Raw genomic sequence first — 22,993 nt, 5'->3', positions numbered from 1 at the left:
GTCTGAGTCTCTTTCATCAAAGGCTGTTTGGAAACATATAACTTTTTTTTTTTCCCTTTGGTCTTATACAGCAATAAATGCTTCTCTATTCAATTCTTACCTTACCTACCTGGCCACCATCTTAATGACTTGATCACATTCTACACACCTAGAAACTGGACATGCAAACACCAAACTAATCACAATAACAAAGTTTTAAGATCCTCAACATTTTGGAATATGAACATTCAAACATCCAAATATGCTGTTTTTCAAAGAACGGTCATAACTCAGCTCTAGTAGTCAATTTTATGGATTGCATTTTGTCATTTACCAAAACTTAGGAACTGTGTCATTATATAAAGAAACAAAGACTGGGTCTGTTATTTTACCCATGACATTTCTCAATGCAATTTGCATTTAAACAAATGGAAAAACAAGGGACATAAAATTGTGCTGTCATTTTTTTTTGCTATGTCACATTGAATTTAATTCAATATGAGAATCAAGCTCTCATTACAAATGACCTCTGTTTGACTAAAGCTTTTTTCTAGCCCAGCTGTTCTTTACAGTGCAGATTTATTGAGCTATTATAGTAATTTTGACAAATAGAGGGCCACGCTGATGTTTGACAAATGGTTTTGATTTCACTACAGTTTCAGAGGGATGACTGCTGTGTTTTGATACGACTCAAGCGGGCACACAGACAAACTGAGGCCGATTGTTCAGGCGGGGGAAACGCAGCTTCTGCACTAAATCGCCATGTTTATTTTTTACAGCAGATTTATATACACTGGTTATTCTCATGAGTGAACACATACACACACATTAGTGCAAACACAGACAAAAACACAGCCACTCAGGAATAGCGTATTTAAAGCCATTCAAATAAACATTGATTTGAAATGTTTTAAAGTACTTTGCAACATTATTTATGTTTAGTTGTTGCTGGAAATAACTTGTTTCTGTTGAGAAGAGTACCGGTCTCACCTTAAACACTTTTTCTGAGGGTGCAGTGTGACGAGCGCTCGTCAGTCCTCTGGACTGGGCTATATTACTCTGCCAGTATTAACTGCTGCCTCCCAAAACAGAGCAGCCTCTTGTCTGGCTTTGAAGCACTTCCTGATCCCATGCCGAGGTTTCAGCACTGCTGGCCTGGCTCCGGAGCCGTGTTGTTCAGCAGCCCTATAAAGGTGTCTGTCACTAAGCCAGACGTCCCTGTCACGTCTGCCAGCCAAGTGCATCACGTCTTGTCAGTCCGCTGGTCTATCAAGTCAGTCCACAGGCCTTACTGACGCTTTGTGCACTGTTTCGCCTTTACAATTATGTGGCTTTTCAGTCAAATTATAGGATGTGGTTTGGCTGAGCACTTCTTGTAAAAGTTGTGATTGTCTGTGATTAATCCTGGCAGTGTACAGATTTGTGGGCAAAATCTTGTTATGATAGTGATTGTCAGGATAGAGTTGTGGCTACTGGTGACTTTAAAGTGGTTTGTTAATTATGCACATTTTTGTTATATTAACAAATACTCTAAAAGAGTATGACTTAAAGATAGAAGATATGCTTATTTTTGTGATAATCAATCATTGCTGTGGTGTTTCTTCCTATAGAGCTTCCCAGAGGTCGGTGTCTTCAAGTACTATGAGGCCTTTTCCTTGGATTTCCTGCTGATTAAGTCTGGGTTTCTGTATGCTGAGCTCTAGTCTTTTTTTGTTCAGATATCATCATCTGGTTATCATTGCTTATGTTAATAACTCGGTTCTGTTGATTCTGATCATCTCACTGTTTTAGCTCTCGGAAACATAAACACATCACTTTCTGAGCATCCGATGCTTATTTAAAGAGCAGCTTACACTGAGAGTATAGGGACGCAAATGTAAAAGACTGGTACTGCCGTGGCTCCATTTTTATATTAGTATGTAACAGAAAGGTACAAAATTAGGATTTATATATGTAAAATTGTGCAAAGTATACATCAGTTCCTCGGGATATACACTCAGTGGCTAGTTTAAAAGGTTTAACCGGCTAAAGCTAGTGAACAAAGAAAAACTAAATAAATAAGTGCTATCAGAGAGGGCTCTCAATGTAATGTATTATAATTCAACAGCACCACAAGCTACAGCTGCCAAAATGACTATTAAGTCAAATCAACAGGAAATTATAACCTTCATGAAGTTAGGAGGTTTTTGTCATGGGCGTTACTATTACCTACCAGTGACTTAATAAAAAATGAAAACGACACAATGTCTGGAACAATATCCTGGATTGAAATTAAAAATCAAAATATGTCACTTGCCAGGTCACTGAATTTATCAGAGTGGGATCAGATCTTCTAATAAAATATGTCATGTTTGCAGTCCAAGGAATCACATGCAACAAAGCTGATGATGAGCTGCTTTAGAGGCAAGTCTAAAATTATAATTTGATAACAGAATATTTTTAAACTTCTGAGCTCTTTGGTGTGCATCACCTGTTCATGGACTTGTTCTCAAACAGGATGGCCCAGAGGGCACAACCAGTGACAAGGTGCTACCACCAGGTGGTGACATGTGCAAGTGTAAAGTTTTAATTATGTTAATCAAGAGGGACAGCAGAGATAATGATTGGCTGTGGCGGTTAGTAGGAGGTTGTGGGAAGCAATCAGGAATGACCAACGGCCATTCAGTGCATCATCCTCTGAGCTCAGTGTGAGTGTGTTCTTTTTGGTTTGTGTGTGTGAGTGCCAGAAAGAGAGAGGTGTGTGTGCGTGTGTGTGTGTGTGTGTGTGTGTGTGTGTGTGTGTGTGTGTGTGTGTGTGTGTGTGTGTGTAGTCACATAATCCCACAACATTTTCCCCTGTGTTTGGGTTTTGACTTACATCGCCCTCTCTGTGGTAAACTGGTTGGTCTTTGGGACTCAGCGGGCACCGAGCCTGGCACCGAGATGGGGTGGGTGGGGTAAATTGATGGGGTTGGAGATGGGAGTATTGTTGGCTGCCAACTATTTGTTTGTGTTCATGACTGCGGTTAGCACTGCTCCATTTGAAGAGCTTGGTATTATGAGGACGCCTGCTTCCCACAACATGTGCCCTCTTCTCCAAAAGGCAGGAGAGCTAATCATTTACTGACCGCTGAATTCATCAGTATGACTTAAGCTTTGGTGCCACTTAGTGTGAACAACCAGACGTATCCACACAGAGGTTTGCTTGGATGACTGGGCTCATTTGTTGTTATATATACTAATGATTTCTGTAATGTTATTACTTTTTTGGAGCTGAAATAGGATATTTTTATGCCCAGAAATAGTACAAGCTTCAAGCATCTGGAACCACGAGTCCCTCTGCATTACTTTCGACTTTCTAGCAGCCAATCTGAGGTTATTGTGCGACCAAGCTAAGCATGAGAAAACAGGGAGGAACAAAGATACCTGGTTGAGAGCGGCTTAAATCAGCTGGAACAAATTGATTTTATCCTCATGATAGTTCTCATGTCTGCTGGTACTGGTAATCCTGCTACGAAAACACTGACATTTCTGTGCTCCAACTGTAATTTAATAGAGTTTTTCTTCTCCCCTTTGCTCTGCACCTGCTTTAAGAGGAGTAGACATTGTTATTTTTCATTTACTTGTGCCCCCAGGTTTTTCAATCATACATCTATTACTAAGCAAACAAATAAGTTCCGGGCCTATGCCGCAGACACAAATATAGACATGAGTTATGAGATTCAGAGAGGCCAGGGAAGGCTTTGGACCCTAATACGCAACATCTGCACCGGACAAGACGCACAACCAGAGCATCCTTCTACAAAGTCCTGCTGCCTGCTGTTGCACACTTGTATCTGTTGACCTGTCTCTTGTTGACAGAGAGGAAGGAGGGGGGTGGGCAATGGCAGGTGGGGGTGTTGGGGGCAGCAAGGAATAAAATGATCATTATTAACTGTTTAAGTGCTGAGTGTATGATTTATGGAACCAAAGTGGGGCCAGTTGAGGTGTCACACTGGATTTCCAGAGGCATCTGTCTTGCGGTTTTGGCAGCTTGTTGTACCTTGGGTTCAGATGTTTGCATCACGCTCCTGACACTGCGTTTCCCTCTCCAACACCCAGCTCCCCCTCCAACAGCCTCCTCCTGCTTTAAGTACAGTACACCTCTGATCGCTCTCCTTTCCTCCTCCATCCATCTGCACATCTGCTTTTCATTGAGGCCCGCATGTCTCTGAAGACTTGAACACATTAAACGCTGGCACAAGCAAAGTCTCACTCTGGCACTTAACACAACGCTTAGGTGACTTAAAAGGGAGAGGCGAGAATTATAGAAGATGAAGTGTCACCAAAATAAAAAATCGCCCCAGATTACCACCAATTACACTTAATAATGCTGTCCAGACCATCTGCTGATCAGATGGAGGACTGCTATTGTCTGTGGAGGACTGCAGAAAGGAGAGGGATTCATTGAGGGAGACAGGGACATAGACCTTCGACTATGTGATGATGTGGTTTGATCTTTTCAATACTGTATAGACTGGAATGCTTTGTATGGTAATGCAGTCATAACTGCGTATCTTGGGATAATAGCTATGTTGTTTCAGAAGGGGTTATGCTCTGCTAGATTGGAGACATGTGTCTGCTCTGCTTTATTAGTCATTTATTAGTCACTGAGGTCAGGAGAGATTTTTTAGCCAAGGCACAACACCGCTGAACTTGAACATGACTCTGATCATCAGCCCCTGAGGCAGCCTGAATAGGTGTTCAATTACAGCGCACCCTAACTGGTTTCCCAATGTGAAATTCGTCCAGTATGTGAAGCGTGTTCAACAATCAATGTAAGTACCGTCACACTGACCGCAACCTCCCACTAAAGAGTGAGTCGTGCCCTAATTATCAGAATTATTGAGTCTGCATTTATTCGTTGTTCCTGTCTATTGTCTTATTGCTCAGCCTCCATGGTCACAGTGGCTGCATTCATCAGCAGGAGAAGGATTAAAAGCTCTTTCCACTCACGATCATGATGCATCTGAGTTTTACGGCTTTGTGCGCCATGTTCCCAAAGGATTTTGACAAGAAGGAAACATGACAAATAGATGAAATCAGAGCAAGCGTATTGCAGGGTGATTGGAAACTTGTTTGCCTCCACGACCTCAGCCAAAAAATAAATCCTACACGTCCCAAAACAAGTTCTCGAATAACCATGTTTATCCCTTTATAATTACACTCTTGTAGGAAGCATTAATTTTCATATTCATGTGAAATGGAGCGTATAGACTGACATACTGTTCCTTTAATTTTTCATCTCCTTTTGCGCATATCAGGGAGCTCCTCAGTTTACCGTCAGCCTGCAGTGATGCTCACTGAAGGAATGTGCTACTTTATTTATACAGGAGAGAAGAGTAGATGTGGCAGAGTGAGAGAATAGATACCATGTGATGACATTTATGGAACGGAACATACCACTTTAAATGTAACAGAGGGTTATTAGACATGTTATCAACAGGGATTGTTCTTTATCCACAGTCCCTGTTTTAAGAGGCGGATAACAATAGAGTCCTTATTTGTGCCCATGTCTTTAGTTGGCAAATGCTGACATCAGTGACTCTTTGTGAGGATGAGCCAGCACATCTGTACATGGTCTCTGTACTGAACACAACATTTGCCCCTGGTGCTTTTGGCACTGTCGTACCTCTTTCTTTCTCTGTCTTTCTCTCTGCCCCTGCTTCGCCTGATCTCACGCCCCTACAGCGTCTCTCCTAATTGGGCCTGAATGCTTGCAACTGTGTATATCAGAGCAGCATCCCACCCTGCTTGTTCGAAGGTGCTAGACTAAAACTGGGGGCAATGCTTGACTCTATTTCCATAGATAATCTGGAGGGGATTAACTGTAAATGCTAGGAATGTTTGAAATTACTGTGGCCACAGATTTAAATCATCTTAAAAGTGCAATGTGGAGTTTCTGTGTGAACAAACAAAAGTTATATTCACATTCAGTGTTTTTTTTGTTTTTTTTTACCAGTGAATCCTTGAGGTCTAACCAATGTGGTGAAAACATTCACTTTACAAAGGAGATTTCTTTGTAACCTGTATCATTCAAATCCATGTTCACTTGTTAGAAATCTTCTGTTTTGTGGGTGTATTGCCATGCTTCTTTGCACATTACTGCCACAAACTGTTGATCAGTGGAATCAACAGTTGCAACGGCTAGACACTCACTCGCACGTCAAGATGACTTGTGAGACTTTGGAGATGGAATAGACGGTGGCTGATGTCTCTTCACCTTTGGTTAGTTTCTTTCAGCACCCACAGTAACCCACCTTTGGCAAACTTTTGCAAGGTGATGTTAGCTTTTCTAACACAGAGTATTAGGTCTTTAGTGGATGGATACAGTAAACAAAATCAATATTTTCAAACATTATTAAAATGAGATTGCTGAAAAATGTTAACTTATTGTCAGACTTACTTGCCCCCTTCATGAGGGTCTGGTTTGATTGTGTCAGTGGTCAAACCAAGCAGTCATAGTCAATATTCAAGTGACCAATCAAAAGAGTGGCAATATCAGGCACTGTCTTTTCCATTTTGGGCTCTAAAGTGAACTTAACAAGTAAGTGAGTGTTGAGCAGTTGCGAGCACATAGGGGGTTGAGCTCGAAGTCATCACAGCCACGTGCTTGTGGGAGAAGCTTCCATAAGCTCCCTTGTGCTTATCGTTTTCTTCGCGAATACAGTTCTGTGCGCTTACATCACGTTCACGCGCCTGGTTTTTATGTGTGGTGGCATTGAGACTAATTAAATGCCGATAGGGGACCTACTTATAAAAATATTGCTCCATAGCGTTGCTAGCGGTAAAGTTTTCCCCAGAACATTTCATGGAAATATTCAAATCCAGAGCCAAAGGAATGTAAAGTATGATGTACACACAGCTGCCCTGCTCAGCAGACCACCTTTGAACTCTGCACATGTAAAAGAGGAATGGTCATCTCTCTCGTTCTCTGTCTCACAGTTTCTCCCTCATTCATTCACATAAACACATATTCTCTCTTTTTTTCCTCTCTCCCTCCTGTCACTGCTGCTGGAAGGTCTTACATTTCACCTCAGTCCCCGATGCTCTCTCTGGCTTCCACCTCCTGATCAAACTAGGCTCTAACACACAATGAAATGTTCAACGCTGAATTACCATGGCACATTCAATATAAACTGAATTTACTGTTGGGTCCGATCCAAGCCACCATATGTTGAGGAGCCTGTTTCCCCAACCTGAGCATGACTGATTCTGTTAATGTAGCAAAGCTCTAAATCAGTGGTGAACCAACTTTCTGCAGCAGGGGGATCAAGACCTTTAACACTCATTTAACACTCTGACTTCAATGTCCTGGAGACACTCAGAAGGTGTCTGTAGGATGGAGTTACTTAGGTCCACTTGATGCAACGCTCTGTTGGACATGCTCTGTTAGCAAGCAGGTCTTTTTTAAGCCCCTTTTGGATGTAGTGCTACCTGTTTGTATTTGAACTAAACTAAAGGAATGCGAGAGGGATTTGAGTGACACTCTTTTAACAGACTGATAGATGAATCTGCCACAAATAGTCACGCAAACTCTACGATCCAATTAAAACACTTGTGAAAGTAAAAATTCCAGATGTTTTTTGTAACTTCTTAGGAAAGAACATGACAAGAGAAAAACATCTTAAAAACAAATGGGACTTGGCCGATACCAATATTTGGGAGTAAAAAATTCCGATATCAATATATTGGCCAATGTACACATTTTTTGCAATGATCCCTCTAATGTGGTTATCAAAGTATTGTGTCAAAAAAATTCTAAAATTACATCATTATACTGAAACAGTAAACTTCTCATCTTCTTTCGCTTATCCGGGGTCGGTTCGCGGTGGCAGCCGGCACAGTAGGGAGCTCCAGACCTCCTTCTCCCCAGCAACACTTTCCAGCTCCTCCGGGAGCATGCTCCATTCTCCCATCACTCATGAACAAGACCCCGAGGTACTTAAACTCCTTCGCTTGGGTCAGGAGCTCACTCCCCAACCGGAGGGGGCAATCCACCGTTTTCCGGCAGTAACAGTAAACTTCACTCAGAATTTTATAATTATATATTATCCCAATTATTCTGCATTTTGGTGCATATTCAACAACATAAATGTAGATACTGATATATATGTGATAAGCCAACCTGATAATATTGGTCAACATGGTCGTCTGTTGATCCAGCATTCCCTAACTTCGCCTTCTCCTTAACACGTTCACTAAGAGCATATGTTCCTTGATATTTGTGATGATACCAGATAGGGTTGGATACTGAAGTTGCCAAATCTTATGTTGTTTGAACAAAAGCATCCGTACAAGACGAGAAATAAAATTGTTTTAAACAACTTAGCTGTGTTCAGCTTCGGAAGCTTGAAGAAACGTTAGATGGCTAACTATACTGAGGAAGCTAAGCTAAGAAAATGCAAATAACAATGACATGATTGAAAGAAACACACTAACAGCTGCTGCCAACGATCTAATCGAGTGTCTTGCACCATTAGTGGAGCAGCAACAAACTTCTTTTCCTCCCCCACATGTCACAAAGACCAACAAGTCCTGCCTCACGGCAACTCTGAGGGGGGACCCTATTTTTTTGTGGTCTCTGGTGGAGGCCTTTTAATTCATGATGTTACGTCGGCACAGAACTCAGTAGTCAATGACTGTTAGCCATCAGCAATAACATCGTCTGTAGGCCCAACCCTAACAGACAAATTTCAAACATTGTATTGTACAATATTACAATATTGGTGCCTAGAAAGTGTTCAGGTTCAATAGCTAGCCCTAATAAAAGGTATAGTGTTTTGCAAAAGACATTAAAAACCAAGCTCATTGCAACTTCCCATCAATTCAATGATTTGCAGCTGTGAAGACTCTTTAACATGACATATCCAAGATAATCATGCTGGAAAACATTGGTTGTACTATCAGTCTGTTTTAGTTAAAAACCTTGCATATAGGTGATCAGTGTTCTGGGATCATCTCTGTCTTTTCTCTGTGTCTAACTCATTTATGTGGTGGACTTTTCCTGGCGAGCGTTGTCTTGTGGAACAGAGCTTTAAGCTTTAAAAGAGCATCGTCTCATAATTGGGGTTACATTTACCGGGCCGCCTGGTGTGGGTCTGTGTTTTATATGGTGATGACTGTGATATGTGTGTGAGAAAGAGCATGTGCATCCAGTCAAGACTTCATTGACTGACTGCCAATCCATCCAGTGCTTTATGATGACATTGATTTTATTTGGTTGTTTGTGTTTTTGTGTGCATGCATACGGACAGTCAAGACCTAATTAAAAGATCTCTGATGATGTTAGTCATCTTTAACCTGACTCAAGTCACTTTTGGCCATCCTGATTGAATTACCTCTGACTTGAGGCAGGGAAACACTTGGCTTCACATCAGCAGGCCTTGAAACTTTCATACAGAAACACTGGTGAGCCAATAAGCAGTTAAAAAAAAGAAAGAAATAAAACAAAAAAGACACTACAGTCCAGAATTTGGTAAACAGAATGATTTGTATTGCTTGAAAACAGACCAGAGCTGAAAGACATTTTGCCTTCTGTTAACAGCTTTGAGTGAAACCAGCGTTGTTCCTACGGTCCCCTGGCGATACTGGGCCGTTTGCATTGCTCGCCCGGCCTTTTCTACGCTCCTTTGTGTTTCTGCTGTGACCCGTGACAAGACAAATGCAGAGGAGACTAATCATACATCATCTGTAGGAGGGAAATGTAAAAAGATGTTCCTAAAACAGAGGATAACATGGCTCACAAAGTGCCATTGTTTTTTCTCGTCTTTTGTTCGTTCTTGTAACCTTTTTCCCATTTTCCAAAACACTTCCTCCCTTTCTCTTTTCTACTGTTTACTCTCCCTCCCCATTTGTTACTCATGTTGTAATGTCTTTCTCCTGTTTTTTAGTCTTTTTTCCTTCGTTTTGCTGGATATTTCTCTCACTATTTTTACATTTTGCCCCCTTATATCCTTTTTATTCATTTCCAGTACCTTTTCTTATGTTTTCTCTCACATTCAGGGTGTTTGGGTGACTTTATTTATAATAGCACATGGTGTGCGATAACATTGTCAATAACATCGTTAGGAGAAAATTGAATTTGAGAAATTGAGTTAGGAAAGTTGGAACAGGGGACGCGTGGACGCCTACACACGAGTGTGTGGGGATATCAGCTTACCCTTCACAAATATTTCCTAATACACCGAGGCCCTTCGTTCACCTTCATCTCTCTCTTTCCTACTTTCATTATGGTTTTGGTCACATTTGTAAAGCCTTTATTTCATATCAGATATTCATACTGGTCCGATAAAAAGGATGACAAAAATAACAATCTTAAAAATATGCTCAGTTATCTGTGAATTGTGTCTGAGGAATAAAACAAACACACTCAAAAATATATATAATTAAATATTGATGAAGAAATTGCAGATTTTAAATTATTAGCACTTTTTTCCCCCATGCTCCTTCTTCACCAAACAGGTAATTTTCCTTCACCACGGTTACTTTTTGGATGGACTTAAAACCTTAAATATCTGAAAAAGCCCTTTGAATGAGAGACGAAATATGTACAAGAATCAGAACCAATTTTCCTTGACTAGCACTCACTGAGTATTTACACCACACTTTTCCCAAAAGAAATAATTCTGCAATTGAATAAATAAAATGACAAATAATTAAATCAATTAATGAGGTCACTGTTTTTACAAAAGGATTAATTGTATAACATTAGAACAACTGATGGTAAACTGAAAGGGACAGTATGTAATTTAAGTTCTTGATTGATTCAGCGCTCACACTCTAACTGGCTGGATCTTTCGGAAACATTCATTTGAGCTAGTTTATTTTTCCAAAATGGACGCATCGCCATTTGGAGTACAATTACTCCAGCAATAATATCTTGCAATAAATCTCTCTGGCGTTATTCTTACTGTCACCAGTTGAACTTTGCCAAAGAGCTCTCCATATATCACTAGATACTCCAGTTGTGGCAGCCAGCAGTTATCCCTCAAGAGAATATTCATAATCTAATAGGATTTCAACATGTCAGTGATGGCATGGATCCCACTATAAACTGATTATTCTTCCAGTGCAGTCAGTAGATCATTTACTCCAATCTGCTTAGCCAGTTCTTAATTTGAGAGTGACATTGGGTCAATGCTCTGCTGGCTAAAACACACTGTAATATCCTCATGCAGATTTTCCCCCGTTTAGTAATATTTCTCCTGTTCTCTTTCCAGTGAATGGTGCCTACTGCTCAGAGAAGGATGTAGACACTGTGCTGGGTGACGCTGAGGGCGCCCTGATGCGATGTGGGCAGAGCTTGCCACTGCTGGTGGGGGGTCATTTAGGGGGGCTTTATAGCCAGAGCCTCCACTGCGACAGACCCACACCCGAACTCCTTCTGCAGGACGGCCCTCACCAAGACACCAGGTAAACTGTCACTATCATTGCCCTTTTTGGAATGGTTTTGTTCCTGTTCCAGTTCAGAATGTTTCCTGTTGGGTGTAGCATTACTAACAATTTGCAGGTACAATGTGTTTTCTATTACCCCTTCTATTGTGAATCTAATGCACACATATGTAGCTGGAAAGCTTTACCCAGTCTCATAAAACACACCGAAGGGGTCCAGAGTACAACATTTATGTTACACTAATGTGATTCTTTTGTTGTGAAATATTTGACTACTGTTGGTCAAGTCAGATTGAGTTTCCAGTCGAGTTCTCTGTTGTGGGGTTTGTCCTCTGTCTTCCCCCTCCTCCGTTCTTTCCCTTTTCACTTTTCCCTCCAACCGACAGACATTCACTCCTTTCATATTGTCTCTCAATATTTTCACTACAGCCAAACAGGAAATAGCGCTGCTGAATAGAAAGAGAGGGTAGTCAAGTCTTTATTAACAACAACGATGACAAAGTCTGCCACTGGCTCTCTCCAGCCCTAGCTAGCGTTAGCTCTGTTTTTCCCCCAGCATGCTCAGAGGGAAGAGACAAAGACGATTCCTTCATGAGACAGCCCGGAGAAAAGAGAGCTCTTCTCACATCACTCAGGGGCTTTGGACAAAATCCATAATGAGCCAACTGACAGGAATGATTATGTAGGAGATCACAGCAACGCATGGAGAAATCTGACCTGGGTTCCCCATTCAGCAGGGCAAAGATTCCCACCATAATACACAGTATTGTAAACGGTGACCCTTCATAGGCTGCAATTATGCCACCAAAACAGGTGACTCCCTATTTATCCCCAATGTTGGGTTGGGTTTAACCCCTTTGTGTCATCAAAGCCTGTCAGATGGACACACTAGCCAGTGGCCTCTCTGTCTCAGTAGCCATCCATCCCTCCCCCTCTCTCTATTCTTAGTTATAAATGCCCATTCATATCCTCTCACTACCAGAAGATCCTATTTCATTTATTCATAAAAACACTTTAGATCATCAGCAGTGGATATAACTTGGTGGCCAACATTACCTTATGTCACTGAATCCTTACCATGTCCTGCACAGTGTTAATTATTGTTCCAGAAGGTCACTTACAATGAATGAAAGGCTAAATTTAAATATTTTAGGTTGGTTGGACTCACTTAGGATCATATGATTTTCATATAAAGTGAGAGAATGATTGGAGGAGGAGGGGTAAGCAGGAGGCCAAACTCTGACAGTGCTGCTGGTGGGAAGGCTCAACCAGCCAGTATCTGTCATCAGCCTGTCAGCTAATAGCGCTCATATTCCTTTCTGTGTCTTTCCTCCTTACAGATCCTCTTCGGCCTTCCAAAGGACCCTGCCGGGGGCCTCACCCAGCCTAGGCTGCGGCAATGCCAACGGGACTCACTCCTCTCTCCCTTACCCAATCAAACAGGAGAACTCAATGGGCTACAAGATCTCAAACACAGCATCCAGGGACCATAGCACGTCTCAGGCCGGGTTTCAGAACTGTAGGGCAGGCCAAGTTTTGGGAACGACAAGGAACAACATAGTTGGAGCGCCGCATGTTAGCAACAGCGGTATAGGCGGATGCACAGTGAGCGGTGTAGGCAGTACTGTGTCAGGGGACGCAGTGCAACCCTTTAATAATGAAGATGGCTCCTCCCCATTGGCTTTGTCCCCAACAGGCTCCCGTCATTCAGCGCGGCTGCTCAGTGCTAGCAGTCTGAAGAGACGCTGCCTGTCCCTGGCCTCACAGTCCGCCGCCGCTGCTGGCAGCGTTGCTGCCACAGGTTCCACATCAGCTACTGCCGCTGCGTCCGAGGAGCTCAATATCACCGCCATCATCTGCTCCTCCTCCCAGATGTCGATGGTTGCCTGCGTCAACGGGTTCCGCACTAACCTCTCGCCTAGCCACGCCAGCAGTGCCGGCTTCTCCTCCTCTTCCTCCTCCTCTTCTACATCCCCACCCTCTAACTCCTGCTCACAGGAAGCCCCCCAGAGGCCCCCACCTCACGGTAGCCCCCAGCAGACCACGCTACAGGAGAGCTGTCAGCTGTCCTCACCTGCCACCTGCCTGCTGTCCCTTTCCTCCTCCTCCTCCTCCTCGTCCTCCTCTTCAGTGTCATCAGTGGAGCAGGAGCAGGGCCAGGGGCAGAGCCAGGGGCTGTGTGAGGAGCGGGGCTCCATGCTGCAGGGGCGTGGAGCTGGAGGAACAGCTGGGGGAGGCGTGGGAGGAGGAGGAGGAGGCTCAGACGGGTTGGGGCTACTGATAAGTGGGGGCCTGATGTCTGGGATCTTGCATCCAGGGGCCGAAGCTGGGGCGCTCTTGGACGGGGGCCAAAGATCAGGGGCCACTCTAAAGCAGGAGCCCCTGGATGATTTTTCTCCCAGTGAAGACGAACTCTTTCAGCACCACTATCATCATCACCATCACATGGGTGGTCGTAGCGGGCACCTTCGTCACCCTCACCACCCCTCTCGCCCTGCTATGCCTCCGCCCTACCACCTGCACCAATACGTGGGTCCCAGTCCTGGGGGCCTGCTGCACCACCAGAACCAGCAAACAGCACCAGCTTCTTCCCTGGGACTCAAACCGACCTCTGGAGGCCCTCATGGGTCACATACGGCTCCAGAGCGGGAAGAAGTCGGAGGAGGAGCGCTGGCCGACAAGCAGGTGTGTCGCTGGATTGACTGCAGTGCTGCGTACGAGCAGCAGGAGGAGCTTGTGAGGCACATTGAGAAAGTCCACATCGACCAGCGCAAAGGTGAGGACTTCACCTGTTTCTGGGCTGGCTGCATTCGCCGCTACAAGCCCTTCAACGCCCGCTACAAGCTGCTCATTCACATGAGAGTCCACTCTGGAGAGAAACCCAACAAGTGCATGGTGAGTCATCATAACACAGTCAGACTCAAAAAACAGACACCAATGTTTAGGTTATTTACAAACACACACATCCAGTATTGTTGAAAATCCCCTCTTGGTCAGCTGTCTTAATTTTAGGAATTTTTGCCTCTTTTTGAAGGTATTAGGTTGTGTTTATATATTTTATACAAGTCTAGTTTGTCCTATAATTGCAGCCATCTGTTAAAAAATGTTTTTTATTCGTTTGAATTAAACACAAGTACATAACACAGTCCCTCAAGATGAATTTTCCTCAACAAGATACACGTCCATTTAGTTCAAAACCAAGACTGGACTTGCTTCACTGCTGATTACTTTTCAACATTAACTTTTATTTTGTTTTGGTTGAGTAGCACTCATGATTATAATTCCTTTATTTTTAGTGGAACATGTAAAAAATAGTTTTTTTCCACTGAAGATGTGAGCTGCTGTAAGAGCAGCACTACCTTGTCAGTTTAAATAGATTTGTGGTTGTATTCTTTACAGGTAAAGCTCCAGTTGCACAAGTCAACACACTAATCAATGTCAAGCTGTCACTCCCCGGCATCCCTTAGCAAATGGAAAAAGCCCTCCAACTTTAAGAATGATTTAGTCCAAATACACAATTAGTCCACAATTTGTGTAGGCGAAGCCATGTTTATTTTCATGAGCACTCTGTTTTTTGAGAGGGGATTCAGATCATGAAAAACCAACACATATGGTTAACATAACCAAACAATGCCTTCACTTGATCCTTTTAAATGGGAGCTTTAAATGTTTAGCTGTCCCACAAGTATTAAGTGAATTGGCTTCGTATCCAAGTCAAACATGAGGAGAAATGTAGTAGTCTGGAGAAGGCAGCCACAGAGGGTTAGTCGGTAACATTTGCTAGTCTTGCTCAATTCACGGCTTCACCCAAAGCCCCTGTCAGAAGTGGTGCTCTTCAAGTTCAGGATCCCATCCAAATCCTAATTATTGAAATACTGAGTCTGCGATATGGCTGCAGCACCTGTTTTATTTCAAGGCCTTTTTCTTTCTTTTGAGAAAAAGAAATCCAGGTCTTGTTTATTTTTCTAGATAACAATGGGTTGTAAAATTAGCGGAAGGTCTGTTAATATAAAGTTATATTTTATGGCAGTTTTCTGTGGAGTTGGATAAGTTCTTTAATGTTGATTCTGACTGATTCTGATACTTGTTAGCACATCTCTGAGCTGAATGTTTATTGAAGCCAAAAAAGACACAAACTCAACTGTTGCTGCTGTTCTCCCTGCTTTGCGTCACTCCGGGGGAATAAGTGTTTCTGCTTCCTTGGCTCAGCGTGAACCAAAAATTTGGAAGTAATTTGCTGCTTTGTGTGTTCCCCAACTGGTGATTCTTTCAGAGTGTGTTGTATTAAAGCCTTTCATGCATTTTTTTTTTCATCTTCGTTGTTTTTGCTCTTTGTAGCGTTGTGCCGGTGGATCTTTAATCCAACATGGAATGAAGTCCCATTTGGGTGACACAAGGCAAACAGACACTGAGTGAATGTCAGTATGCCATGTAGGTGTATGCATGAATGTGTCGCTGTGACACCTTCACAGTACGTGTTTATATGTGTTTTTGGAGATGTTTACCATATGTGAGCACTGGAACAATTCGGCTCAGTGTGGACAAGCCACTGGACTCTGTCTGCGGGCTTTAGGCACTCTGAATCTCTGCTGTACACGCTCACCTCCCGATCACCCCTTATTTCAAGCACACATACAAACACAAATTCACAGCCATGCAGAAATATGAAAATGGGGATATTGTTTCCATTGACTCTCACAATAGGAAGTATTGATTCCGCGTATAGTACATTGGGTTGTAACACTCCTGCTTTTCCGACAGAACATAAACAGAACTGTGAAATGTTTTCAAGCTTGAATCAACACGTATAATCAGCAGGGATTGAATGTATGTTGATGTGGGACTTCGGCAGATAAACTTAGAGGGCCAGAGAAAATAAGCACACTCTCTGTGTGTATTTGTAACTGTGTTTGCATATAGTCTATACGGATTTAAGTAAGTACTATGTACTTGAAGGAAACCTAGTGTCTCTGTGTGCGTCTGAAAGAGTGTGCGTGCTCATGTATTTTTGTTGTGTCCATCCCAAACCCATATTTTTTTTGTCTGAGCTTCTGTGCTTTTTGGCCACTAGCACTGATGCCTCTTGTGTTTGTTGTGCTCATGCAATAGACAAAGGCATTCAAGAATTCGAGCAATTCGTATAGAGGAAGCAGATGAGACATTCTGTTTTAGGACCAAATGCTCTAGAAAAACCAGAGCTAATCCCTTTATTATCTTTCCAGCGGCAGATTCCAGCGGGCGCTCATGAAACAGGGCTCTCCTCACATCCAAACATAACACATCTCTCTCCTCTTACTCCCTCTACCTCTCTCCCTGTGTTTATATACTGTATGTCTTCTCCTTCATACAGCTGCACAGCATTTGCTTCATGCTGCGTCTTGGCAGGAAAAAGTCATTATCACAACACACAAGTCTTACCCCGACCCCTGCGTGGGCCTGTCACAGTCTGTACCTGGCTAATATTTTAAGAAATTCCGCATTTAAGAAATAAAAGTCAGTTCCATCCACATGCAGATGGCTGAGTTCGTGCCTCTTAAAAAGTTCTGCTACCTTTTAGAAAATATGTTTGGTTCCCTCTCCCCACCAATTAAAGCCAGCCCTGGGCTGTTGTGTAGGGCAGGCAAGTGCTGAAGGACACACCGGCGAAAAGGAAACAACATAATCTCTCTGCAATATCCTGTTGTGTTTCATGCCTAATTCAGTTGTTGTTTTAGTTTATTACATTTTTTTCCTGCGTCTGCATAAATATTAAAAATATATCCAGCAAGAGCAACCCTGACATGGTCCCAGACTTTGATATTGTTCTGCTTTGTCAGAGGCTGGCCCAGCAAATCTGAAGCGTCTGAAAACTGAACTGTGAGCTATGAAGGTCAGAAAATATCCTCCTAAACCACAGAAGCTCTCTGTGTGGAAAGGACAGAGCGTTTATATGGCTGAGTGACTTCAGGCTGGAATACAGGCCTGTGTGCCTTATTTGGTTTCTTTGGCAACACTTTTTTTGGTCATACTTTTTTGGTACTACTCAAAACAATAGTTTTGTTGGTTATGTTGTTGTGGGATAAAGGATTCAGTCAGTTGTTCGAGACACGAAACCTGAATCAGTGGTCTAGTCACGCTACTGTCTTTACATGCACGATTTCAAAGTAAGATTATTTTGGAAAGATGCAGTATTTTTAAGTTCTGCAAAGGTCTAACAAAAGCTCTGGTAATGTAACTGAGACAGTTTGGCTTGGATACAATATTAAGGCTTTATTTAGATTTTTATTTTTGCACCTGGCTTAAAAGACACATTTATTAATGCATGCTTATTAAGTTGTATGAAAGTAAAGTAAGGTGATCTTAATGGTGATTTATATCTCATTATGTAAGTAGATTAACATGTTTTCATTATCCACGTGATTTACAATACTACAGTTTTTTATTTAATTGAAGTCCTCAATTTTTTCTCCAAGGGTTCATGCCATTAAGGTGATGTAATGGACAGCTATTTAAAAACAAAATAAAATTCCTCCGTAAAAGGGTAGATTCACATACTTTAGTGTTACTCATACGTTGGAGCCAAAGGCGAGACAGAGAGCCACTCGCTGATTTCACAATGATAAAACACAGCCAGCATTAGCGGCTTAATGGGACCCTGCCCAAACACATACACATGCGCGCACACGCAGACAAACACCGAGACGCACACACTCACTGACCCACTCCGTCAAACCACTTGTTGAAGGAAAGTTGGATGTTTGAGGCCTGCTGGAAAAAAGTGTAGATCATGGAATTTCCTCTTTTTTCACCGGTGTGAAACCAGCAAACATATATATTTAGATTTACTAGACTGATTTTTGGAGGAGAGTGGCAAAATCTCTCGGCAGCAGATGTTGAGACATAGAGCTTGGGTCCGGGCCAAGATGGCGTGCATTTTCAGGAGTAAATGGAGTCTTTTGCAAGCAATCAGCTCAGACGCAGGAGATGGAACAGGGAGTGCCATTAGCTAATTAAAACTGAGGTTCAGCACATGACCCGACTTTTCCTCTGAATGCCGCCTGAAACTGGAGCTGTCTGGGCGCTGGGTGCGGGCGGCGAGTGACGTTGATATTAATGTGTTTGTACCCGTATGAGCCTCTGACACTCTGGCCTGTCTGGACAGTTTAAAGGCCGCAATCTCTGAGCCCAGTTTCTGAACCACCGGGACCAAAACTACCTGTCATAAAGGGAGAGAGAGCTTAGAGAGGTTAAGAAATACTCATATATAGAGGTTATCCCTGCAAAATGTTGTTTTTTCAGGAGCTTAGAAACCTTTTCTCATTTTTTAAGATAGCATGTAATTTAGTTGATAAAAACATTAAAAATATCCTGAGTAGCAATCACGTTTTGTGCCCAACAGCAATGACATGCAGAGGTTCAGACTGACCCGAGGAACTCAGGCATGCATGGAAACCAAATTACCAACACAAAGTCTTGTAGATCAGCAAGGCCAACTGGTTCCTCAGGCTGTACACACACACTCATATTCACTCCAGTGTAGTGGGAGAGGAGGGATCTGTATATGGCTCATTGAAAATAATCAGGGTCAATAGCCGAGAAAGGGCATTGGTTCAGTATGTCATGAGTAACTGCATGCTTAGAAAACAGAGCTCTTCACGTCTGTTAAGTTGGCACTAATGCAAAGACCTAATCAGGCCCAAATAAGGACCTGGCATAGATAACTTGTATCGCTTTATCTGAAGGTCCCATCCCTCTGCTACCCATTAAGTAATCATCAGAATGAACCTTGTCAGTCATTCCCTCGGCAAATGAGTTCACCAGGTAGCTAGATAGTCTGATTTCTTTCTACAAACCCATAATCCGATCCAGTGGTTATCCTCTGTCTTTCTGTCAGGTCTGCTGTGCTGCTTGGCAGTCCGGTCGTCATGCTAATAGTAACACAACACTGTCCACATGTGATATTCGTATGATGAAACTACTGGCAGAGGACTTCTGGGATTGATGTTTTGGCATATGAATGAAAGCCCTGGATTGATGGATCCTGCTTGTTTTCCTTGTTGAGAGGGCCATGCCAAGTTCTTGTCAGGCTGAAAAAAGATTTCCAGTCAATCTTTCGTAGTAATGTAGTCCAGTAGTCTCCAATCCAGCCCCCCCAAAGCACCACCACTCCCTCCCTCTTTCTTTCTCTCCCACTATCTATCATTTAGATCTGAATTTATCCCGGCTTTGAAACACTCAACACTTACTGCACATACGCAACCGCAACATACTCCTCATCGTGCCCACTGGATCTTTTTATTTAGCCAGACACCGAAACACTCAAGTAACAAGTAATGTAACTGTCTATTTGTTTTTCATTGGCATTACATATAGAAATTTGAAAGAATTATTTCATGAAGCTTGTTGAACATCTGTTTAATATCTATTAAGTATCCTTTTCATGATAACATAAAACCTGTAGGGGGCTATGCTATATTTTAGGGCTGCACGATATTATAAAATAAATCACATTGTGATTATTTTGACATATATTACTACTGTGATATGATCCATTATAAGGGAATGGTCATTTTTGCATCACATTTTTATTTTCACAAAAAAAAAACCATAAATATAATATGGTAAAATTGATGATGTGACATTTGTTGGGGTCTTAACCAAACAAACGTGTTTATATTCAGAGCCTGCCCGATATGCAGTTTTGAGGGCTCAGCCCAGTTGGGCTCTAGTTTTTTTTTTTTACAACTGGAGAATAAGATCTGTAGGCCAGGGCATCTCTGCAGTACTGTTTTGTTACATTTACTTTTTTTTTTTTTTTTTTTTTTTTAAATGTAGCTTCTGTGATTTGGATATTACACTTGGCCATATTTCAATTTTGATATTTGATATTTCGATTAATTGGGCAGCTCTACTACATATAGAAATATAGATAAATCTAAAGAAATCCAGTTGAATAATTAAAATCCTATCAAAATATTAATTAAATAACTTTGTTAGGTTATTGTTGACATTTTAAATGATAAATTCTGGTAAAATGATTTGCATCTCTTTTGTTGGCTTTCATTTCTTTAGGTAAAAATGTATGTAATTCATATATTTATTGTGATTGCTAACATTCAATGCTTTTAAGTGTTTGACTATTCAATATGCTTGAATGTAAGTGTACTGCAAAAATGTTCTAGTTTTATTTATTGAATTATTATTTCTGTTTTTAGATTTAAGACATCGTCAGTTTTACATTTTTAACTCAATGTTAAAGTTTCAGTCAATGTGTTTCTCAGTCATTATAATGCACGTCAGCAGTTGTGTCCTTATCCCATACTACTTTTTAGTACATTCTCATTGGACAAGGGACAAAGTTAGGATTTCCTGGTAAAGTATATTAATTTCTTGCATAATAATGTCTTGCTCAAGACATGCTAACTCTTGCCAGTAAGTGTCACAAGTTGGCAAGTCTGAAACTGCAGGTGTGGGGTTGCTGGATAATAATCATAAATCACAATTTGCTACAACAAAAATGTTAGCATGCTAACTTTTGGCCGAGTAAATTTAACTTGGAAATAGACTGTGCCAGACACTTATGCACAGAATTATGGGCACCCATGTAAGGCAGAAGGAGAGACTTTTCCAGAGCGTGTGCTGGGTGAGCAGCTCTCATTCAAATGAATAAGCTGTTTCCTTAATCCATGGTTTAAAACATCTATGGCATGAGAAATGTTACTGCATATTGGATATCTGCATCTTGTCGCTTTCAGAAATACAGTTAACATCAATATCGATGTTACAATCGCAATATAAGCGGTTGAGTATTTCTTGAAAATATTCTGCTCTTCTACAATGATCTTAAATTCAAAAGGTCAAACAGCTACCTTGCTTTCAAACTCATCACCAGGTATCAAAGCATGCAGGATTTAGAACATATGATACACACTAATTGCATTTGTCTGGAATGCAATATTTTGAGTTTCCCCATTTCCTCAACATTTAATCACGCTCTGGTATCGGAAACCTGAAGACCCAGGGCTGCGGCTGGTTATACATTACACAGAGATTGTGTCATAATTGTGTCCCATCCAAACCCTTAATTAGTTTAACCTCTCTACTGAGCCAGATCAGTTTACTAATACATCGGATAGATGAGGCTTGGGTGTGTGTTCAGGGTCTCAGATGCAAACCTTCTAGAATCTTAAAGTTTCCCCAGGTTGTTGGAGCTCAATGGTAGTGCTTTTTGTTTTGTGTACCGTCATGGATCATGTGCATTGTGGCGGCGTACTTAACCGTTTCTTTGCCACAGTCAAACAGATAATTATAGCCAACGTGTGTTTGTGGGATTTCAGGGGGCAAAGACATAACGGGTCCTTTCTCCTCTGAGACTTCCATCCTCTCCCACTCCTCACATTCACACACTGGCCTCGTTTTGTGACCAGGCACAATTTGCACCACCGTAACCACTCTGCAAACATACCCACCTAACCGGTCGGTTGGTAGTGTGTGTGCTTTGTGTGTTGAACAGAGGTAAATCTCTCGGAGCATCCAAATGTTTGTTTTTGTTTTTTGCTGACTTGTCAGTGTGGCAGAAGGCACTGCAAAGAACCGAGTCCAGAGCAACATTTACCTCTAGCCGCCTTCGCATCACCCACCAAACAAACTAACAAGAAGGACATTTATACACAACGGCCGGGACCACTTCTGTCTGAGAGCCATGCCACAAACTCAGGATGACAGTATGCCTCCACCCAGCCAGACTCACACTGCACCACAGCAGACTAGGCTGGATCTGCAGCTAAAATATATGAGAAACTGAGTTGCTACCGTGCAAAATAAACATTAAGAGAAGTATGGATAAATTATGTAGCGAAAGACGTGTTTACGTTAAGGGTGTCAAGTTTAAATTATGCACTGCGGTGTTCTGTGGTTAGTGTGCCGGGTTTAATTTGAATGTTTGAGAGAAGGAGTGAAGGCTTGGAGAAACGGAGCCAGACAGGCAATTCAGCTGCACTGATGTCATCCCAAAAAACGACATTTTTGCCCAGAATTCATCACAAGGCATTATGCATGACAAGTGATTTGGTATGCACTGAATGCGGACTTGAGAGCATTTTTGAAGCATTAGCAGAGCCGTTGCGCACACAAGTCGAGTGTTTGTTACAAGTCGAGCAAGCTATCCAAGCTGAGACGTGTGTGTGTTTATACTGTCAAGACCTTCAGTGTGTTTTCAAATGCCCACCAGAGAGTGAGAGAGTGGAGACAGATACACATGGAAAGATCCAAGTAGAAAACTGAGGCGTGGATTGTGGTGTTAAATGGCACATATATCAAAACAGTGAGCCTTTACCAAAACCACATCTACTGTAATGATTGATAATGAGAGAGAGGGGTGAAATGAGAGAGAGAAAGACAGACAGGACCAAGAATCTTTTGTACTGGGACAAATAAGGACACAATACACAGATTGATCCAATTTGTTATTACTCTATTTTATGATTGTGTGACCCAGCAGAACTGGCACTACAGAGACTCTGATATTTAAGCTTGGATTTACCTCTCCCCCATAGAGTTTTACACCCCAATGATCTCTAACTGTCTCCAGAAAGAAGCCCTCTCGTTTTTTTGTTCACTTCTA

The 22,993-nt window shown here is 42.0% G+C and overlaps 1 protein-coding gene across 1 annotated transcript in view; it reads left to right on the top strand.

The window, feature by feature from the left end:
• glis1b (GLIS family zinc finger 1b) overlaps positions 1-22,993 on the top strand; it is a 74,655-nt gene that overhangs the window by 18,261 nt on the left and 33,401 nt on the right. The window contains exons 2-3 of the mRNA XM_073476433.1: positions 11,220-11,412; positions 12,732-14,286. Coding sequence (XP_073332534.1) covers positions 11,220-11,412; positions 12,732-14,286 — 1,748 coding nt within the window. The remainder of the gene's footprint in view (positions 1-11,219; positions 11,413-12,731; positions 14,287-22,993) is intronic.

This window comes from Pagrus major, chromosome 11 (genome assembly GCF_040436345.1).
Source record: "Pagrus major chromosome 11, Pma_NU_1.0".
In the NCBI taxonomy this organism is placed as follows: domain Eukaryota; kingdom Metazoa; phylum Chordata; class Actinopteri; order Spariformes; family Sparidae; genus Pagrus; species Pagrus major.
Note: the sequence above shows the minus strand (reverse complement) of the source record. Positions and strands in the feature narration are given on the sequence as shown.